The following is a 19,845-nucleotide window of genomic DNA, read 5'->3' on the forward strand; positions in this document are numbered from 1 at the left end:
GCCCCGCTTTGCGGTAGCGGGGCTCCAACCACCGGGACGGACTGGGTCGCCTCGCAGCCGAGGCAACCCACGACCGCTCCGCGATGTCGTCGCCGCCGGAAGTCCATTATAAATAGAAATTGGTGTCAGGTGGCCATCAGTGGGATGGCAGCACACACTGAAGAAAATTAGATGTGTGAATTAGACTGGGTGCATCAGTCCTTCATTGAAAAAAGAATGCTGTACAGCATGTGTCATCTGCTCTCCTAACCAAGGGGTAGGCAACCTAAGGCCCGGGGGCTGGATGCGGCACAATCGCCTTCTCAATTCAGCCCATGGACGGTCCAGGAATCAGCGTGTTTTTACATGAGTAGAATGTGTGCTTTTATTTAAAATGCATCTCTAGGTTATTTGTGGGGCATAGGAATTCGTTCACACACACCCCAAATATATATATATAGTCTGGCTCACCACATGGTTTGAGGGACAGTGGACCGGCCCACGGCTGGAAAATGTTGCTGACCCCTGTCCTAACCAAAGGAAAGAGGATGAGATCTGGGGGGCAGAGGAGAGATGAGGAGGCTGGGTTATACATAAGGGGTGGCAGTTGTCCTCATCAATGGTTGGGGGCAAGTTGTATTTGCAACACCTAGAGAACACCCCGTTAGTTGTCCCTGGTATTATGACATTAGGGTGTGTCATTTTAGGGAGTGAAACTTCTTTTTTGCAAATTTCTTCAGTGAGGGGGTCTTGAGAATACATTGTTAGGTGTGCGGGATTCAAATCTGCTGTCATTTTTGTATTTAACTTAGTAAGCCTAAATATGAGGAAGAAGCACACAAACTGCTTTCGGAAAACCAAAGAATTTTAATTTTGCCTTCTGAAAAGGTCAGGCCAATTCTAAATAATATTAATAAATAAAAATAATATTAATCTATAATATAATTGCAAGTACTTGGCAACCGTTTAAAAGGATTTCTATGCAATTTCACACACATTTTCCTTATCAAGCAAAACTAAACAATTTTAATTTAACCAAAATACTTTTGAATTTCCAAGTCTCTTACAACATTTTAGCACCCCTCATTTTTTGATTTTGAAAAATTCAACATGCCCTAATGCAACATTTCTAGTCACAGGTGTGACCTGAGCACCCACATTGCTTCTTTTCTTCCCCGTTTCATCCTGGAGATTCTGTAAAAACTTGGAATGAGCGAGTGAATGGAGGCAAGAGTTTATTGGCATGTTTGCTTGAGGAGTTTTCTATGCCGAGAGTCCTTTTGTGTCCCTCGACTGATTGCAGAGCAGTGGTTTTCCACGTTTTAGCAGACTTCTCCCTCTGTCACCTTTACAATCCTGCCTTTTCTCTTCCTCTTTAAATGATGTGCAGATTGATTTTCAGAGAAATTAAACACTTTTTATTGGTGCTGGGTGGGTGGGGAAGGAAGGATTGCAGCCTCAATTTAATTTAATTTATGGGGAGGGAATGATGTGGTGATTGATGAACAGGGGTAATTATTGGGGGGGGTTGGACACACCTGATGTTAAGACACAGATGTTCTCATATTTATTATAACATGTATGTTTGGGTGAAGAACTGAGGAGAAACTGTGTGTTTGTGTGTGAGTGAGTGAGTATATGGCATGATACTGGGGAGAGAAAGAGATGTGGGGTGACTTTTTTGCACAGAGGAAATGAGTGGACTGAAGAAGAAGAAGAAGAGTTTGGATTTGATATCCCGCTTTATCACTACCCGAAGGAGTCTCAAAGCGGCTAACATTCTCCTTTCCCTTCCTCCCCCACAACAAACACTCTGTGAGGTGAGTGGGGCTGAGAGACTTCAAAGAAATGTGACTAGCCCAAGGTCACCCAGCAGCTGCATGTGGAGGAGTGGAGACACGAATCCGGTTCCCCAGATTACGAGTCTACCGCTCTTAACCACTACACCACACTGGCTCTCCAGACTGAGGGTTAATTAGGATGGATTCATTTGGACAATGAATTAGGAGAAATGTGGGGGTATGTCTAAGGTTACCAGACATCCCCATTTCCCGGGGACAGCCCTCGGATTTACAAATCAGTCCCCATACAAAATCCATTGAAGTTTAAAAGTGTCCCCGGATTCATTGAAAAAAATCTGGTAACCTTACGAGTCCCAACAGTCATTCACTCCCTGTGGATCACCCTCCCATTGGATGTCAAGGAGATAAAAAAACTACACAACTTTTAGAAGACATCTGTAGGTAGCCCCGTGTCGGGAAGCTTTTAATGTTTGATGTTTCATTATGCTTTTTACGTTTCCAAGCATAGTTCAAAGTGTTGGTGCTGACATTTAAAGCCCTAAATGGCTTTGGCCCTGCATACCTGAAACAGTGTCTCCACCCCCATCATTCAGCCGGACACTGATGTCCAGCTCTGAGGACCTTCTGACAGTTCCCTCACTGCAAGAAGTGAGGTTATAGGGAACCAGGCAGAGGGCCTTCTCGTTAGTGGCGCTCGTCCTGTGGAACGCCCTCCCACCAAATGTCAAGGAAATAAACAACTGACTTTTAGAAGACATCTGAAGGCAGCCCTGTTTAGGGAAGTTTTTGATGTTTGATGTTTTTACAGTGGTGCCCCGCTAGACGAAAATAATTCATTCTACGAATTTTTTTCGTCCAGCGTGTTTTTCGTCTAGCGAAGCAGCAATGACAGCCGCGCTTTCGCTAGACGAAAAAAAAGACGAAAAAAATCGTCTTGCGAGGCAGCCCCATAGACTTTTTCGTCTAGCGGGGCAGCCTCCCGCTAGATGAATGCCTTCGTCTAGCGAGTTTTTCATCTAGCGAGGCATTCATCTAGCGGGGCACCACTGTATCGTGTTTTTAATATTCTATTGGGAGCCGCCCAGAGTGGCTGGGGAAACCCAGCCAGATGGGCAGGGTATAAATAATAATAATAATAATAATTGTAGAACAATAAAATTTCTCCAAATTCTAATTAAACAGTGTCAGCCAAATGCCTTTGACATTCTTAAAAGTGGTCGGTGCACAAGGCGTCCCTTGTATGTCCCCAGCGTTTATTAGGAGAGAGTATGAGTTTTATCGCTGGTTGTATGATGCCTGTCTGTGCATGATAGATAAGGCTATATAAAACCATGTGAATTGTCATTTCAGGCTTGAGTGATATGTACCCCCATCTCTAAAATGGGTAGATGTTTTTTCTAAGAGGTTCATGTGCAATTACATCATCATACAAGCGTATCATGTGTGTTATGACCTGAAGCCTGTGGTTCACTTTCTTGATGTCTGTTGTGCTCTGTATGAAGGTAATTTCCTGCCTTTTGACTGAAGCTTGACTAGTCTTGTCTGAGTTATATCGATACCATGTGGGGATGGTTATTATTTAGTATGCAGTGGATTTCTAAACATGTAGCTAAGAAAGGCTCTGTGCGGCAAACGGAATGTGTTGGGCAGTGTTTCTACAAATTTATATCCACCGTGGAAGACCTGGTTCAGGCTCTGTGTCGCAGAACTTTTTTTTTTTTTTTTTTTAAGTGCAACTTGACATAAAACATTGCAGGAGGAAATTAGCCATTCCAAATTCAGGTTAGTTACGTTTAGTTACTGAGGAGATAGGTATCATATTGCCAAAATAGTGCAGTGCTTTATCATGTTGATAAAGAACATAGAAGCTTAGGTAGTTACTTTATACCAATTCAGACCACTGGTCCATCTAGCTTTGTATAATTGGTACCTACTGGCAGCAGCTCCTCAAGATTTCAGGCAGGGAACACTGCCATCCCTACCTGGAGTCTCGAACTTCCAGGGAATGGATCTTTCGCATGCAAAGCATGTGCTTAGAAAAGTTCTCAGCTTTTCCAATCAGCTCTCCACATTTCTGCAGGAACTTGTGATTTTAAAAAAAAAATCCTCATGAATTTTTTTCAGCATTTTAGTGCAAATTTCTCCTAATAAACACACTTTTGTTTTCAGTTTTGACTGATGTACACTTTTTGCAAGCATTTCCCACTAATATGATGTAATTTTGTACACTATTTTCACTAGTATACAGTGGTACCACCGGTTGCGGATGGGATCTGTTCCGGAGGTCCAGTCGGATCCTGAGGTTTCCGCAACCTGAGGACCGCTTCTGCGCATGTGCGCATGACAAAACCTGGTAAAATAATTCCGGGTTTGCCGCTTTCGCATCCTGAAGTTTACGTAACCGGAGGGTTACGTAACCGGAGTTACTACTGTACTAATTTTTCTGCACACTTAGCCCCTAGCAAATACATTTCTGTGATGGGTGCTTTAGTTGAGATTACTGCCTTGCAGGGGATTTGACTAGATGATCCTTTGGGTCCCTTTCAACTCTACAATTCTATGATTGGTTGGGGAACTTCATCACAAAATTTGCATAAATCTGAATTTTCGCAGGGTGGCTGTGTTTTTGGTCTTATAGAATCATAGAATTCATAGCATCGTAGAGTTGGAAGGTAGCACAAGGGTCATCTAGTGAAACCCCCTGCAATGCAGGAATCTTTTGCCCAATGTGGGACTTGAACCCACAGCCCTGAGATTAAGAGTCTCATGCTATTTTGGAATTTAATAGATTCAGCTTTAAATGGATTCCCTCCCCCTCCACCCTGACATGTGCTCTATCACTGAGCTAAGGACCTCCCCCTTAAGTGTGATGCTTAAATAGAGCGCTCTTCTTACCGAACGCTGTCAAGAGTCTCAGTTCTGAGGATTTCCTGCCACTTTCCGTAGGCAGAACTCACAGCAACAAAGTATGGGCACACAAAAAGACAAGGCACCTGGGGCAGGTGTGTGAATTAAGAGGCACTTTCTAGTGGGGAATGAACTTCACAGTTTTCTGGTAGAAACTAATACTCTGTCACCAAGCCCAGCCATAAGGCCACTTCCGCATCAGCAGGAGGTGGATTTGCGGGCGTCATGACCCAATCACGCGCATAGGGGCTGAGCCCAGCCCCTGCGCGATTGGTAGATTATTCCCGTGCCTCCCGCAGGCCGACCAATCTGGTCGGCCTGGGTGTGTGTGTCTTAGTCCCTATAAACTAGCGACGGGTGGGAAGCTCGCCCTCTTTGTCCCGCTTCCCCCAGCTGGTTAGGTTCACCCGCCCACCCGCCCTTAGATTTAGCTTCGACCTTGCTATGGACTTCGGTTGGTCGCCTTGGTTGGCTGGGGGGGGGGGGGGCTGGTAGGACTTCTTCCCAATTGGACTAGCCAAATGGGTTTTTCCACCTACCTCGTAGCTATCGTCACAGCTCTTGGTTTGGCGGTTAGGCATTGGAAAATTTCCATATGAAGTGGGGAGGGGAGGTAGCGTCATCAACTGCCCCTCAATTGAAGGGTATTCTTTTAAAGGATTCCGGGGGCGTGGCCCTGTCCGAAGCTTGGGGAGCTGAGGGCCTAAGGCACGCCCCTAACGGTGATCACAGGGGGAATTCCGGGCAAAGTTCATCACTGGGGTTCCTTGAGAGCCAGTGTGGTGTAGTGGTTAAGAGCATCAGACTCGTAATCTGGGGAACCGGGTTCGCGTCTCCACTCCTCCACATGCAGCTGCTGGGTGACCTTGGGCTAGTGAGTCACACTTCTCTGAAGTCTCTCAGCCCCACTCACCTCACAGAGTGTTTGTTGTGGGGGGAGGAAGGGAAAGGAGAATGTGAGCCGCTTTGAGACTCCTTAGGGTAGTGATAAAGCGAGATATCAAATCCAAACTCCTCCTCCTCTTCTTCTTCTTCTTCTTCTTCTTCTTCTTCTTCTTCTTCTTCTTCTTCTTACTGGTGGTTAACCCTTCACTGACTTCCAACACACGGGTTGGGGTCAGATATAGCTGATAGGGTCCGATGCCTAAGCCAATACTGCTCAACATCCGTAACCAATAAAGTTGTGGCCTTTACGCCCATTAAAATTTGCATAACGTGTCTGTGTCATTAATTCCTCGGGGAGGGGAGGGACATCGCCACGCAATCTGTAAGCCCCGGCACATTTCTGTCTCGACAGAGCAGCTCTCTTAGGCTCATCAGGATGACTGCATTGACCACTCTCCTCCTTCCTTTTCGACCATTTCTAGGAGAATGTTTCCTGCAATGAGAGTGAAGATTACTGGACTGGACCCCCATCAACAGTATTACATCGCCATGGACATTGTGCCTGTGGATAACAAGAGGTACAGGTAAGAGCTGCTAAAGAATGGGAACTGTTAACTAAGTGCTCCATTGAGAAACAGAGAGCCTGAGAGAGCAAGAGAGAAAGCTCAGCGTCTGACCCAAAAGGGCCAGAATTGCTTTTTAAAAGAGAAGAGAGACACTTGGATGTGGATTGGAGTGTGCCATAACACAGCTGGTTAAAAAAAAATAGCCTCCCCCTCTAATCATCAGTGCTTTTTTTTTCTTAAAAAATGTTTAGGCTTACTCTCATTTTCCTACTCATATTGAAATACTGCTCCTCAATGAGGCCAAACTTAGATTCACAAAATGTTTAGGGGTATGCGTACCCCTGCGTCCCCCCAGAAAAAAGCACTGATGATGATGATGATGATGATAGATGGCTATACAGATTTACAGCCATATGAATTTGGGCCCATGGGAGCATTAGGTCCACTAATGTAGACCTGAAACACACAATTCTAACTACGGTATAGGGAACTGGCAGACCTTAGATTGTCTTAACTGACTTTCAGGACTATTATAATTGAGAGAACGGGTATGTGTACCCCCTACCTCTATAGTTGCCCAATTGCCTATTTAGCATGCTCTAGCTGGGGTGAGGGTCTCACTCTGGTGTAAGCTTGGCTGAGCTCTGGCTCAGCTGGGAAACCCCAAGACCTGCCAAATCCAAACTCTCTCATCCCAGCGGATTTTGGGTGCGGATTCTGATGTTAGTAACTTTCACTGAATAGAAAACTTTCAGCTTGCTATCATCTTCATCAGTTATATATATGTATTTTTACTCACCCTTTTACTCACCACGAGATCTAAAGGCGGGTTAGAACAATTTAAATATACTATATTAAAAACCGTTGAAGCAGATTACGATCAAGATAACAGGGTGGACACTAAAATGTTCGTGGCCAGTGTCGCAGCACACCGAAATGGAGTCTGAACTAAGGATTTTCAGAGATGAAATCACAGGACCCCCGCCGTGTAAACTGAGAAGCAAATGGCATTTGCAGGTGCAGTGTGTGTTAGAAGAGTCATCTGCAAGTAATGAAATATTCCTATTATATCTCTAAAGGCTTTCATCTGTGGATTAGTAGGGTTAACCAATTAGTCTGTCCCATGTGCAAAGTTTTCTAGGGACAGTAATTGGAAAAGAGGATTAATAGAGATGCAAAAGTGAGGAACTGGTTCCAGGTATCATCTGGTTTCCATTAAAGCTGAAGCACACGGTTTCCTTCCTGTGCATATAATCTGAGCCTGAACGCTGTTGGGTGAGTGCAGAAGGAAAGCTCTTAAGGGGTGGGACTACAGGTGTTGTCTGTGCCTGCACTTTAAATAATAAAGCCTCCTTTCTCGCATCCTTGTCTCTCGCAGGTATGTGTATCACAGCTCCAAGTGGATGGTAGCGGGCAACGCGGACTCCCCTGTGCCTCCAAGGGTTTATATTCACCCCGACTCGCTGGCATCTGGGGACACCTGGATGCGGCAGGTTGTCAGTTTTGATAAACTCAAACTGACCAACAATGAGCTAGACGACCAAGGCCATGTAAGTTATGAAGAAGCACATTCTCTTTGTCACCAGCCTTTTGCTTCAGCCCTGCCCCTTTCAGATCTGGGCACTACCCACTACAGTGATGTATTCCTTAGCTCAAAGCCCTTCCTCCAAGCAGGGGCAGAGGAAGAGGGGGTCGGTTGGGGCCGTCCGATCCAGGGGTCACCACTGAGGGGGGCGCGACAAAATGCCAGGCGCCACTCACCGCGGGGCCTGCAGTGTGCCCGAGCCATGTGTCTCTCCTGGGAGTGACGCGGTGACTTGGGCGCCCGCAGGCTCTACGCTGCCCCAAACGGTCTGCCCGCTGCCTCCCCCTCAGCTGTAGGGCAGCTGAGTGGGAGGAGGCAGGCAGACTCTTCAGAAGCCCCGCAGAGTGTCCTGCCCTGCCCCGGCTCGGCTCGCCCCGTGGGCGGCTGGCCCTGCCCCTGGGCACAGGGTACACGTGCCGCCCCAGGCGCCCGATCGGCTTGCTCTGCCACTGCCTCCAAGATGCAGCTTCTGCTCTTCCTGCAGGGCCATAGGAAGACGGGGGCACAGTGTGTGTGTGTGGGGGGTGCCCCTATGCAGGCTTGGCCCAGTGCTCCTTTCCAGCCACCAAGGGTCATGTCGGCCGGCTGGACTCCCCCCCTGCATGGGTGGGAAGGCGGCTCAGTGAAGCCCCACTTTGCTCTGGTGGGGGTGGGGTCATTCCGGCAGTCAGGGTTGGGCTGGTGTTCCCCTGCCCAGTGTGTGCATGCTGTCCCACCCTGGACAACTGGCAACCAACGGTAAGAAGGTTGAGGGACTAGCTCCACTGGGGACTGGGTGTGGCTGCAGGGAACATAAAACATCTAAAAGATCTACACAGCGTCTCAGTATGTTTCTGAGCACAATTCCAAGTGTTGGTGCTGACCTTTAAAGCGTATCCACCCCCATTGCTCAGCCCGGACCCTGAGGTCCACCTCTGAGGGCCTTCTGGAGGTTCTCTCACTGTAAGAAGGCAGAGGGCCTTCTCGGTAGTGGTGCCTGCCCTGTGGAACGCCCTCCCATCTGATGTCAAGGAAATAAACAACTATTTGATGTTTAGAAGATATCTGAAGGTGGCAGTCCTGTATCGGGAAGTTTTTAATGTTTGATATTTTACTATGTTTTTTATATGTGTTGGAAGCTGCCCAGGGTGGTTGGTTGGGGCAACCCAGCCAGATGGGTGGGGTATTATTATTATTATTATCATTATTATTATTACAATAGTATAATTCTATCCTTATCAGGCTAATAGTTTGGGAGTCGTTTGTTCAGTACCCATCCCCAAATATTAGCTCTGAAATTTTTAGAATAGTGCATTTCAAGTAAATCTCCCTTGCCTTTCCTCTGTTTCCCCAAAGATAATCCTGCACTCAATGCACAAGTATCAGCCCCGAGTCCATGTTATCCGCAAAGACTTCAGCAGTGACTTGTCTCCCACGAAGCCAGTCCCCACAGGTGATGGGGTGAAAACCTTCAACTTCCCAGAGACTGTCTTTACCACCGTCACTGCTTATCAAAACCAGCAGGTAATGAAAAAGATCCTCTAGCAGCCCATCTGTTAACTGCTGCCAGGATTCGATCTGCTCTTAAATGGAAGCTATGCTCTCTGTGCCAAACTATGGCCCGTTAATTAATACATTTACAGTTGTACCTCATGTTGCGTTCGCTGCGGGTTGCGAACGCTCTGCGCGGTCTGCACATGCACATACCGTATATACTTGAGTATAAGCCGACCCGAATATAAACTGAGGCACCTAATTTTCCTACAAAAACCTGGGAAAGCTTATTGACTCAAGTATAAGCCGGTTCACCTTTGCCGCTGTGGAGGAGGAGGAGGAACGAGCAGCCCGAAAGCAGCCCTTTGGGCTGCTCCTTCCTGTTCCTCCTTTGCCAAGTTTGCATTTATGCAAGCAGTTCAGGAATGGAACAAGCTGCCTGGGGAGAGTAAAGTACTGCCGTTCTTGTACGCTTCTTAAGGAATGGTTGACTGGGGAGAGCGGGTGGCGGCACGAGTGGAGAGAAAGGGCTTCTTTCTCGCCACCCCCACCGCCCGCCTCACTCAAGTATAAGCCGAGGGCAGCTTTTTCAGCAAAAAAATGTGCTGAAAAACTAGGCTTATACTCAAGTATATACAGTAAGCATTCTGCGCAGGTCGCGCATGCGCAGAAGCGCAATATCACGCTTCCGCGCATGTGCGCTATCGCCGCTCAGGTTGCGGACTTTTCGGGGTACGAACGGGACCCCGGAACGGATCGTGTCCGCAACCCGAGGTACCACTGTATAAACAAATCTATCAGCAAAAATGTCGCAACAAGCCAAGTACTGTTACATTGCATGAGCAGAGCGGAGGTCTCAGCAATAAGTCAGCAGAGCAAGCGAAAATGACAGCATAAGTTAGCTTTGAAAGAAAAAGACAGGTGGTGTAACCCGACTTGTGGGGGGGAAAAACCCACACACAAATTCCACAGAGGAACAGAATTTGTCATAAATCAGGAACAGAAGGAGATTTGCAACATGGACAGTTGAGTTTACAGGCTGTCGATATGGAAATATTAAGTCTTTGGAAGAATTCCAGTAGGAACCAACCTAATATTAATGTCAAGATAGCCCAACAGCGTTTCGACTACATATGCATATTTCAAATCTTAAAATCATAAATACATGCTGAATTTTGCAGAAGACAAAGAAACCCTTTCTGCAACTTTATGACTTTAAGCTACTTACACAGCTATTTAAAAAATTGTTCGCGTTAGGAACTCAGGAAAAACACGGGGAAGTGTTCAAGGGTTGAGAGCAGGCTTTTCTCATAATGGGTATCTGTTTTCTTTTCCCAAATCCTTCACGAAATCTCTCTCTTGTGAGGTCAGCCAGCTGCAATGTAAGATGCACAGTGTCATTACATAGTATGTAGTTTAAAGCATATGAAAGCAGAATCTGTTTTCTTTACTTGGTCCCCTGACAAGATCAAAACTCTTTGCCCTGTACTGTAGATCCTACAAAGTAATGTATGCTGGTTCCAGTTTTAACACCATCAGGCATTGTTCAGCAAATTCCTGAACAGGACAGGCTAAAGTAGGAATTGGCGTCGGTGAACTTTGCCATTCTCCCAGAAACAGCTGACATGCGAAGGGACTGAGTGTACTTTGCTGCTTTCTTGATGCTAGAGCTCACTGTAGTTGAAAATATATATACAAAGATACGAGAGAGATGGAAATCTAGAAACACCAATTGCAGCTTTGAAGATAGAATGCTTTCCTGAGATTTGCTGTTTTTATAGCAACATAACTGTACCTCCTAAAAGCCGACACAGCATTTCAACACAAGGAGGAAATGATAAAAGGAGCGGAGGGAAGGATAAATATGGTTAGGTGTGAGCAAATGCAGTCTTCATTTTAGCTATAGATCAGTGTTTCCCAAACTTGGGTCTCCAGCTGTTTTTGGACTACATTTCCCATCATCACTGACCACTGGTCCTGCTAGCTAGGGATGATGGGAGTTGTAGTCCAAAAACAGCTGGGCTGCATGCAATTCTGGGCTGCATCAATAAGAGTATAACATCTAGATCAAGGGAAGTAATAGTACCACTGTATTCCGCTCTGGTCAGACCTCACCTCGAATACTGTGTCCAGTTCTGGGCACCACAGTTCAAGAAGGATACTGACAAGCTGGAACGTGTCCAGAGGAGGGCAACCAAAATGGTCAAAGGCCTGGAAACAATGCCTTATGAGGAACGGCTTAGGGAGCTGGGTATGTTTAGCCTGGAGAAGAGAAGGTTAAGGGGTGATATGATAGCCATGTTCAAATATATATAAAAGGATGTCATATAGAGGAGGGAGAAAGGTTGTTTTCTGCTGCTCCAGAGAAGAGGACACGGGGCAATGGATTCAAACTACAAGAAAGAAGATTCCACCTAAACATTAGGAAGAACTTCCTGACAGTAAGAGCTGTTCGACAGTGGAATTTGCTGCCAAGGAGTGTGGTGGAGTCTCCTTCTTTGGAGGTCTTTAAGCAGAGGCTTGACAGCCATCTGTCAGGAATGCTTTGATGGTGTTTCCCGCTTGGCAGGGGGTTGGACTGGATGGCCCTTGTGGTCTCTTCCAACTCTATGATTCTATGACCCAAGTTTGGGGAACACTGCTGTAGATGAAGGTGGCAGGGATGCCTAAAGGTCTCATAGAATAAGCGAGATGGGATTTTAGGAAGAGCAAGGGGTATTGATCAGGGATAGCTGATTTACAAGTTGAATAAACAAATACACACACACACACCACACACAATATACAATACAAGGTATGTGTGTAATTTAATTCTGAGTAAAATGCAATTGAATGCAACCCAGAATTTACAGTGACATAGAACTGTTAATTTACCATTTATGGAAGCAATAATTCATTGTGCGTGCTCCTAACTCGACTGCAAACTGTTTATCTGGGGGACAGTGTGAAATGGCATCAAGGACCAATGAAAAGAAGAGTAATTGTGGAACGATCAAAGTTATGCAAAGTGTTAAGGAATGAAATATTCTCCATAGAATCTAAATTAATTTACATTCTGTTACAGATTACAAGATTAAAAATTGACCGGAATCCATTTGCAAAAGGGTTCAGGGATTCTGGAAGAAACAGGTAAGAGAGTCCCTTTAACCACCCCTGATTTCCTTTGTTGTATCATCCTTCTCTGGCAAGGGTGCTGGAGCATGTCCCCCAGGCACAATGTGGTGCCTTGTGTAGTTAAAAGACCCTGGAATCAGCATCTGGGGCAGCAGATGGATTCACTTGCATCTTCAAACATTGCTGTGGTCAGTTTTATTTGTACCAGTCGCATTCGCCCCTCCCCAAGACGTGACTGATATCAAATCTAATGACACTCACCATCTGCTTTGCTCTGCTTTTTTACAATCAAGCAATATGCAAATGTTTTAAAATAAATAAATCTGCTGGCTCATTCCCCTCTCAGATCCTTGTTCATAGCCAATGCTATGTGCATGAATCGCTGGATCAAGTTATATGCTTTTGGGAGGGCGGTGTACAGAACAGATATAGGCTGTCGTGCTGCTTTAATTGCCCTGGTCTCAGAGGGTAATTCTGATCAGGTTGCCCCAAGCTTGATAGTTCTAGCTCTTCACAACGCTTTTTGAAACAGGCACTGATTTCCTAGCCCAGTGCTTGCTTTCCTCTTCACCATGCTATGCCATCCATCCCACTAGTGAGAGCACAATGACTGCAGCCCCGCTGCTTAGAATCTTGTAGGCTTTTCAGGCTCATAAATGTGTGTGGTCTTCTGCTATCAAGACCAGAGGATGTCCTTCCCTAACTTCAGACTACAACTCACATAGGCCCTGCTGACTAGGACTGATGTGAACTGCAGGCCCAAACATCTGGAGGGTGCTGGGTTTCCTCTCTTATTTGGGCAAGTCTGGGTGGTTTGGTAGTTCTTTTGGATTTCTGATCCAGTGAACATTGCAGATGGTGGGAAAGCTTGAAGGGTGTGTGTGTGTGTGTTGTGGGGGGAGGTCCAACTCTGGAATTTTAGGCATCCTCTCTCCCAGGGATCCATTCTGGACCAGACCCTCTAGGCTCCAGGCCCATAAGAAGCCTCCAGGACTTGGTACACAGTGAAACCCACATTGCCATGGATACAGCTCTCCTTGCCGCCTTCAAGCAAGTAGCGTAACACAATATGAGAGGTGGCGGCAAGGAAAGTCATAGTCTGAAGGCCAAGGAAGGCCTCATCAGTTGGTTCTGGTGTACGATGATGATATCATCACTGATAGGCCTATGAGTCCAATCAGAACTCAGTCTGGAGTTTGGATGACCTTCCCGTGCATCTGGGAAATTAGTCATTTCTGAAAATAATTTCTAGGATGGGCTGGAGGGATCTGTCCCTTCCCTGATGAAGCATGGATCTCAGGAGGACTGATAGATTCAATAACCTTGTTTGGGAAAAATTGGGAAGGGCCAAGGAAGTTTGTGTAAATAAATTAACTGCATCCAGCAGGTCTGAAGGTGACTGTGAGTGATGAGAGTGGTCCATGAGCATGTGGCTGGGTGGCTGAAGTCCAGCATCTGAATGAGACATCCATAAGGTTTTTGCCTGGTGCGGTCGGACTCCCCCCCCCCCCTTGAAAACTCTGGGAAACACAGAAACTTGTGGCTCATTAACATTAGGTACAGGGCAGGAAATTGCTACATGGCTGTGGCTGTGGAGAGCTCAGCGCAGCTTTCTGCTGACGTCAAACGGAACTGAAATCTTTAAGGTATTACACATTTAAGAAAGCTGCCCTGGGGGGGCTTTATTGCAGGAAAGCCACACAAATAGTTGTGAGCGTTAACGAAGATCCTGCCAAGATTTTGTTGCAGGGTTCAGCCAACGGGATGCTGTAATTCTCGGAGGCATTCTGCAAAGAAATTGCACACCGAATGCACTTGGGTGGAGGGAAAGGCAGAATAAAGCTGTGCTGAAGAGGTTTTCTATTGCATTACATACACATTAATTTTGTTCAACAGCCATTCCCTCACCTGGAGAATCGGGGGACTATAGCAGGGTAGCATTATTATTATTATTATTATTATTATTATTATTATTATTATTAGAATTTATATACCGCCCTATACCCAGAGGTCTTAGGGCGGTTCACAGAACAAAATCAAAATATGAAACCACAAAACATATAATTAAACTAAAAACCCATTACACCCCCCTCCCAAAAAACCCCACATTTTAAAAGAGCATAGGATGTCAATCAAACCAGCCAAGAACATGGCAAGGCTCTTTAATGGAGATCATACTACAGTTCCCAGGATTTTTGGAGGCTGTGGGAGAGCCATGGCAGCTTAAATGCTGTAAAAGTGATATACATTTCAAGCGTAGACAGCCCCACTGTGTACTTTGAATTACTCTTGTCTTCTTTCTTTCGCCACAATTTTCAGTGTCATAGTTGGCCTTGCACAGAACCAGCAGGGGGCTCTGTGATTATTCTCAATTCACCCAGATTTTTTTAAAACTACTATTATTTGTTTCTCAACATCGCCATACAAGGGTGTGTGGGGGTGTATTAGGGTTACCAAATGTCAATCAATCAATCAATCAATCAATTTATTTATTGCATTAGCCATATGGCCATAGCACATAGTAAAAGACCAGGCAGTGGCCTGGTGCAATTATACAAAGAATGCTACAGATACAGTTAAAACATTGGAGGTAAAATCATGCTGGATAATACAAATAAAATAGAGAACAATGGCAGGGCATGACGACAGTGTCCATGTCAGAAAGATACTTAGGACTAAGGCTAAGGCAAGTTTGCCAAAAAGGTGGTCCTGAGTTTCAGGGCCTGTATTGTATAGATGGCCACTCCACGTGAAATCAAGGGGTTGGCATCCGCCAGTAAGTATTTCATGCGGTCAACATCCCTGGTGATAGTCAACGGGATTAGAGGGAAAAGCCTAGGTCTTATTGAGACATATAGTGGGCAGTAGAGGAAAAAAGTGAATAAAGTCCTCTATCTTTCCATTGTTGCATGGGCAGAGTCGAAGATCCAGAGGAGTATTGGAAAATACACCCTGTAAGAATGCTGTGGGGATGGCATGAAATCGAGCTAGTGTAAAGGCCCTTCTTAGCGTAGGATTTATCAGATCACTCAAATAGTGGGCCAGAGATCTAACTACCTTCACGCGGGGGAACCACGTGGAGAGTCTGGCCGCATTAGATAGTTCTTGATCAAGGGCAGCGTCCCTAGCAAGAATCCAGTCGAGAGTCGTCATAGTGATCCATAGTTAAAAGTAGAAGTCAGCAAATGTGTCCTCTTTTTTGCTCTTCAAAACATGGCAACCCTGGTATGTATGTGTGTACATGCATGTACACACACTCCCTTTCTCATTGTAATTATATATGCCCTTCCTTTCCGGATACAAATCCTCACAAGGCAGCTTACAAGTAACATGAAAGACACGTAAACAGAACGCCGGTGAACATTAACAAACAAGCGATCAGAAATATTGTCGTGTGGACAACAGAAAGGGATGTGCCTTGGTGTATAAACAGTGGTGCCAATTACACAGAAGGCATTGAAAATGCAAGCGACCAAATTATTTGTTCAAGTTCAAGTACTTTATTACCGTCACAGACCAGCATAAGCAAAACTTCTAAATAAATAGCATAACAGTATGAATCTAAGCAAATAATTATTAAATAAATGGGAGCGAGAACCAAACGTAGATTTAAACATATGCATAGAATACTTAATTAAGCATAGATAATGGGTGAGTAAAAATTTGTACGAAAACTTAAAGATCGACTAACACAGCTATATGGGGTGGGGCTTCAGAAGTGCGGATCTAACAATATGGGGCTTCAGTTTAGGATTGAATTGTAGCATAGACCATTCTTTGTCAAATATCTATCATGGCAGCGCAGAATCTGGTGACTGATTATGTGACTTCTGGGCTCTCATCCTGCAATAATAGGGAGATGTAATCATAGAATCATAGAGGTGGAAGGGACTGTGAGGGTCATCTGGTCCAGTCCCCTGCAATGCAGGAATCTTTTGCCCAATTTGCGGCTTGAACCCATGACCCTGGCATCATGCTCTACTGACTGAGCCATTTCAGTGCTATATAAAAAAAATGTGCTATATAAAAAAAAAAACAGCCACAAGTTAAGTTTCACAGTTCTAATGTCAAGGAAACTATTATTTGGAAAATGTTAATGTGATGGCGTCGAACATATATTCCCAGTGCCCCTAAAGATTACTTGAGCCAGTGCATTGCATCGTGAAAACCATCCTGATCTGGCCTATATGCGCCCCACACACTGTTCAATGGGAGTAGGGGGAGGAGGAATGGGCATGTCAGTCAGCCTCTCTACCTTCTCACTGCTTGTGTTTCCCAGTTTTCAACCCATGATTTGCAAAAGCATAGCAAAGCTTTAGATTAATAAAAATAATAATAAAACACAGTAACATAAATGCAGGATGTTAACATATAACCCCAGTCCTACATTGGCTCCCAGTACGTTTCCGAGCACAATTCACAGTGTTGGTGCTGACCTTTAAAGCCCTAAATGGCCTCAGCCCAGTATACCTGAAGGAGCATCTCCACCCCCATTGTTCAGCCCGGACACTGAGGCCCAGCTCCGAGGGCCTTCTGGCAGTTCCCTCACTGCAAGAAGTGAGGTTATAGGGAATGATGTTTTATCGTGTTTTTAATATTCTATTGGGAGCCGCCCAGAGTGGCTGGGGAAACCCAGCCAAATGGGCAGGTTATAAATAATAAATTACTACTACTACTACTACTACTACTACTACTACTACTGCTACTACTACTACTACTACTACTACAAAAGTTTCAACTGATCAAACACTAAAGCAATTTTTCAACAATCAAAATGCTGGCTATTAAAATCTCTAGTGTTTGATCAGGTAAGTTACCTCACGGGGCTTGTTGTTGTGAGGGTAAAATGGAGTTGTGGATATAAAGGCAATAAATATCCATAATTACAATTGCAAAAACTTGCATCATCATCATCATCTTCATCATCATCAATAATTGAAGCAAGCAAGCTCGGAATCTGGGGATTGCGTCTCATCTGAGGGGGATCAGCAGCTATCCTTCCCCACTCTGGGAGTGCACCCATGGCTTTTGCCTTCTGTTACAAACTTCCCTTCGTTTGAAACTCCATCAGGACTGAAAAACGAGTAGCATACAATCAAAAAGGATTACAATATTGGTATCCTCTTTCATCAAGCCTTTCCTTTTAGAAATTCTCCCCCCCCCCACACACACTTTATACTGGGATAACTGAGGCCTTCCCTGCCTCACAGTGTCCGGGTTTTGTTTCTTTTTATTAGCTACTGCAGCATTCACACGGTGTAACGTTGCCATTAAAAGCATAGTTTGCTGTCCATTTATAAATACTGAGTTAGGCATGCTGATTCCCATTGGTGTCAACGGGCTTAAGCATGCTTAGCTGCGCACTGGATTAAAGCCATGTTTTTATTTGCTCATAAATTCTACCAACCCTCAACCCTCCCCCCTTTTTTGGGTAGAACCCTGCACAACCCTATAAAACCTGGCTGAATTAATTGGTGGCTTGGGAACACCAACAGAAATGTACTACTCCACAAAACAAACTTAACCTAGTGTGGTATAGTGGTTAGCTGGGGTGCTCGACCTGGGCAGGAGGGAGGGAGAGATGGAGGGAGAGAGAACAAGAGGTTGAAATTTCTCCTCTAGCATATTAAATCCAGCCAAGCTGTGGTATTATCTCTACTAGATATCTCTACTTGAGATAGTGCCGCAGCTTGGCTGGGTTTAATATGCTAGGGGAGAAATTTGAACTCCGGGTTCGAGTTAAATGAGTTGTTTCAAAATAGGGAGACACTAGGTAGCCAGTGTGAACTACAGGCTACAGTTGGTGAGTAATCAACATGGCACAAGCAAAGTAAGGAAATAATTCTACAAAATGCATTCAATGTGGCTTGAATATTTCTTACCCTAATCATCAACATCACCATCGCTATCTGTGCTTTTTTTCTGGGGGTACGCATACCCCTAAACATTCTGTGAATCTAAGTTTGGCCTCATTGAGGGGCAGTATTTCAATATGAGTAGGGAAATGAGAGCACCCCTAAACATTTTTTTATAGAAAAAAGCACATTACCAATAATAACCCCCGCCTTTTTTGCCTGCGCCTTGAGAAACAGAAATGGAGTTTGTTTTTGTTTTTGTTTTGGGGATTTTTACGCCACTCATTTGCTCCGGTGCATTTTGTCTCTAGAGAGATGAATGTGAAGACCAGAAGAAATAAGGCTATGAATCCTTACAGAGAGTTGTCATTCATCTATCTGGTTTTAAAATACAGTTGTTAGGGTGCTCTTTTCCAGCCCCTTCCCTAACGATAGGTCATCTTCAACCCCCCCACTCCTGCTCTGTTCCCCTAATTTGCACCACCTCACTGTTCCCTCTGCTGCCATTCCCTCATTAGGGATATTTTGCAAATAAAAGCAGAAAAAAATATTACACCAGCTTACTTTTCTGTATGTGCTTAAAAATATAGCCGTTCTCTATCCTTGACTTGGTTCTGTGAGAACCAACCCATAGCTTAAGCTGAATACTGGATATTGTGATTATTCAAATGGTATTGAAAGTGTTAAGCTGAAAGGGACAAAGTGTATGTGTGTTTTACCAAAGTGTATTCTTAATTTCATATAAAACCCCAAATTCATTTGGAAAACACTCTACGACATATGTCAAAACAAAACAAAACAAAACCTCCCCAACTTTCACAACAAATCTTTGACAGATTGCTCTCTCTTTTTTTAAAATCTTATTTATTGATTTTCCAATACAAATCTCCAATTATCAATCAAATTACAATCCAAATTAATTATACAATTCCCAATTAAAATAATTCCAATTAAACCATTTTTTTTTTACAATTTTTTGGACTCCCCATGTCTCGGACTCCGACAGATTGCTCTCATGGCCACTTTGCCTTGGAGAGATGCTACTTTCCATCAGAGAAGGCTTGGCGTTCTCAAATAAGAAGTGAAACTTTTAGATATGCAGTTGCTTTCTGACAACTGAGATTGGCGGTGTACACTGGGGGTGGGGAAAGCTTTTCAGATCAGCTAGGTGGGGTGGAAAATGTAGCAAGATATTCCAGATGCTAAGGAATGGGCTTCTTGCAAGAACACTCAGAAGACAGCAAAAACACTGTATGCTAGCAGATGCGGTGGGGGGAGGCTGGCCATATGGAAAGAGTTACTGAAACAAAGAGATACGTGGAACATCTTTTCCCATTTTGGGGAAACAATGGGGTCATTTAATATATGACCTATTAATAAAATGTAATGGCACTAAAAAAAAAAAAAAAAAAAAACTAAAACCCCAAAAGAAAATCAAACAAGAGACAGTAAATTCTGAAGACCTATTAAAGAGGCTAGGTTTAAAAAAAATGAAATGGAGCCTATACAGTTTCCCCTCTTTCTCCTTCCAGTCCATCATTAACGACAGAAAGAAAAATGAGAGTTTGTGATTGAACAGACAACATTAGTCCGCAATAGGATTGGGGGGGGGGGAGGGCAGAGAATGGGAAAACTGAGCTGACAGGCAGGCAGGCAGTCCGCTTGGAACACAAGAGCTT

General features: G+C 44.6%; 1 protein-coding gene across 1 annotated transcript in view; it reads left to right on the forward strand.

Moving 5' to 3' along the window:
• TBX15 (T-box transcription factor 15) overlaps window positions 1-19,845 on the forward strand; it is a 98,642-nt gene that overhangs the window by 60,209 nt on the left and 18,588 nt on the right. The window contains 4 exon segments of the mRNA XM_033173460.1: window positions 6,056-6,157; window positions 7,518-7,689; window positions 9,060-9,227; window positions 12,262-12,326. Of these exon segments, the coding sequence (XP_033029351.1) occupies window positions 6,056-6,157; window positions 7,518-7,689; window positions 9,060-9,227; window positions 12,262-12,326 (507 nt within the window).

This window comes from Lacerta agilis, chromosome 16 (assembly GCF_009819535.1).
Source record: "Lacerta agilis isolate rLacAgi1 chromosome 16, rLacAgi1.pri, whole genome shotgun sequence".
Lineage (NCBI taxonomy): Eukaryota > Metazoa > Chordata > Lepidosauria > Squamata > Lacertidae > Lacerta > Lacerta agilis.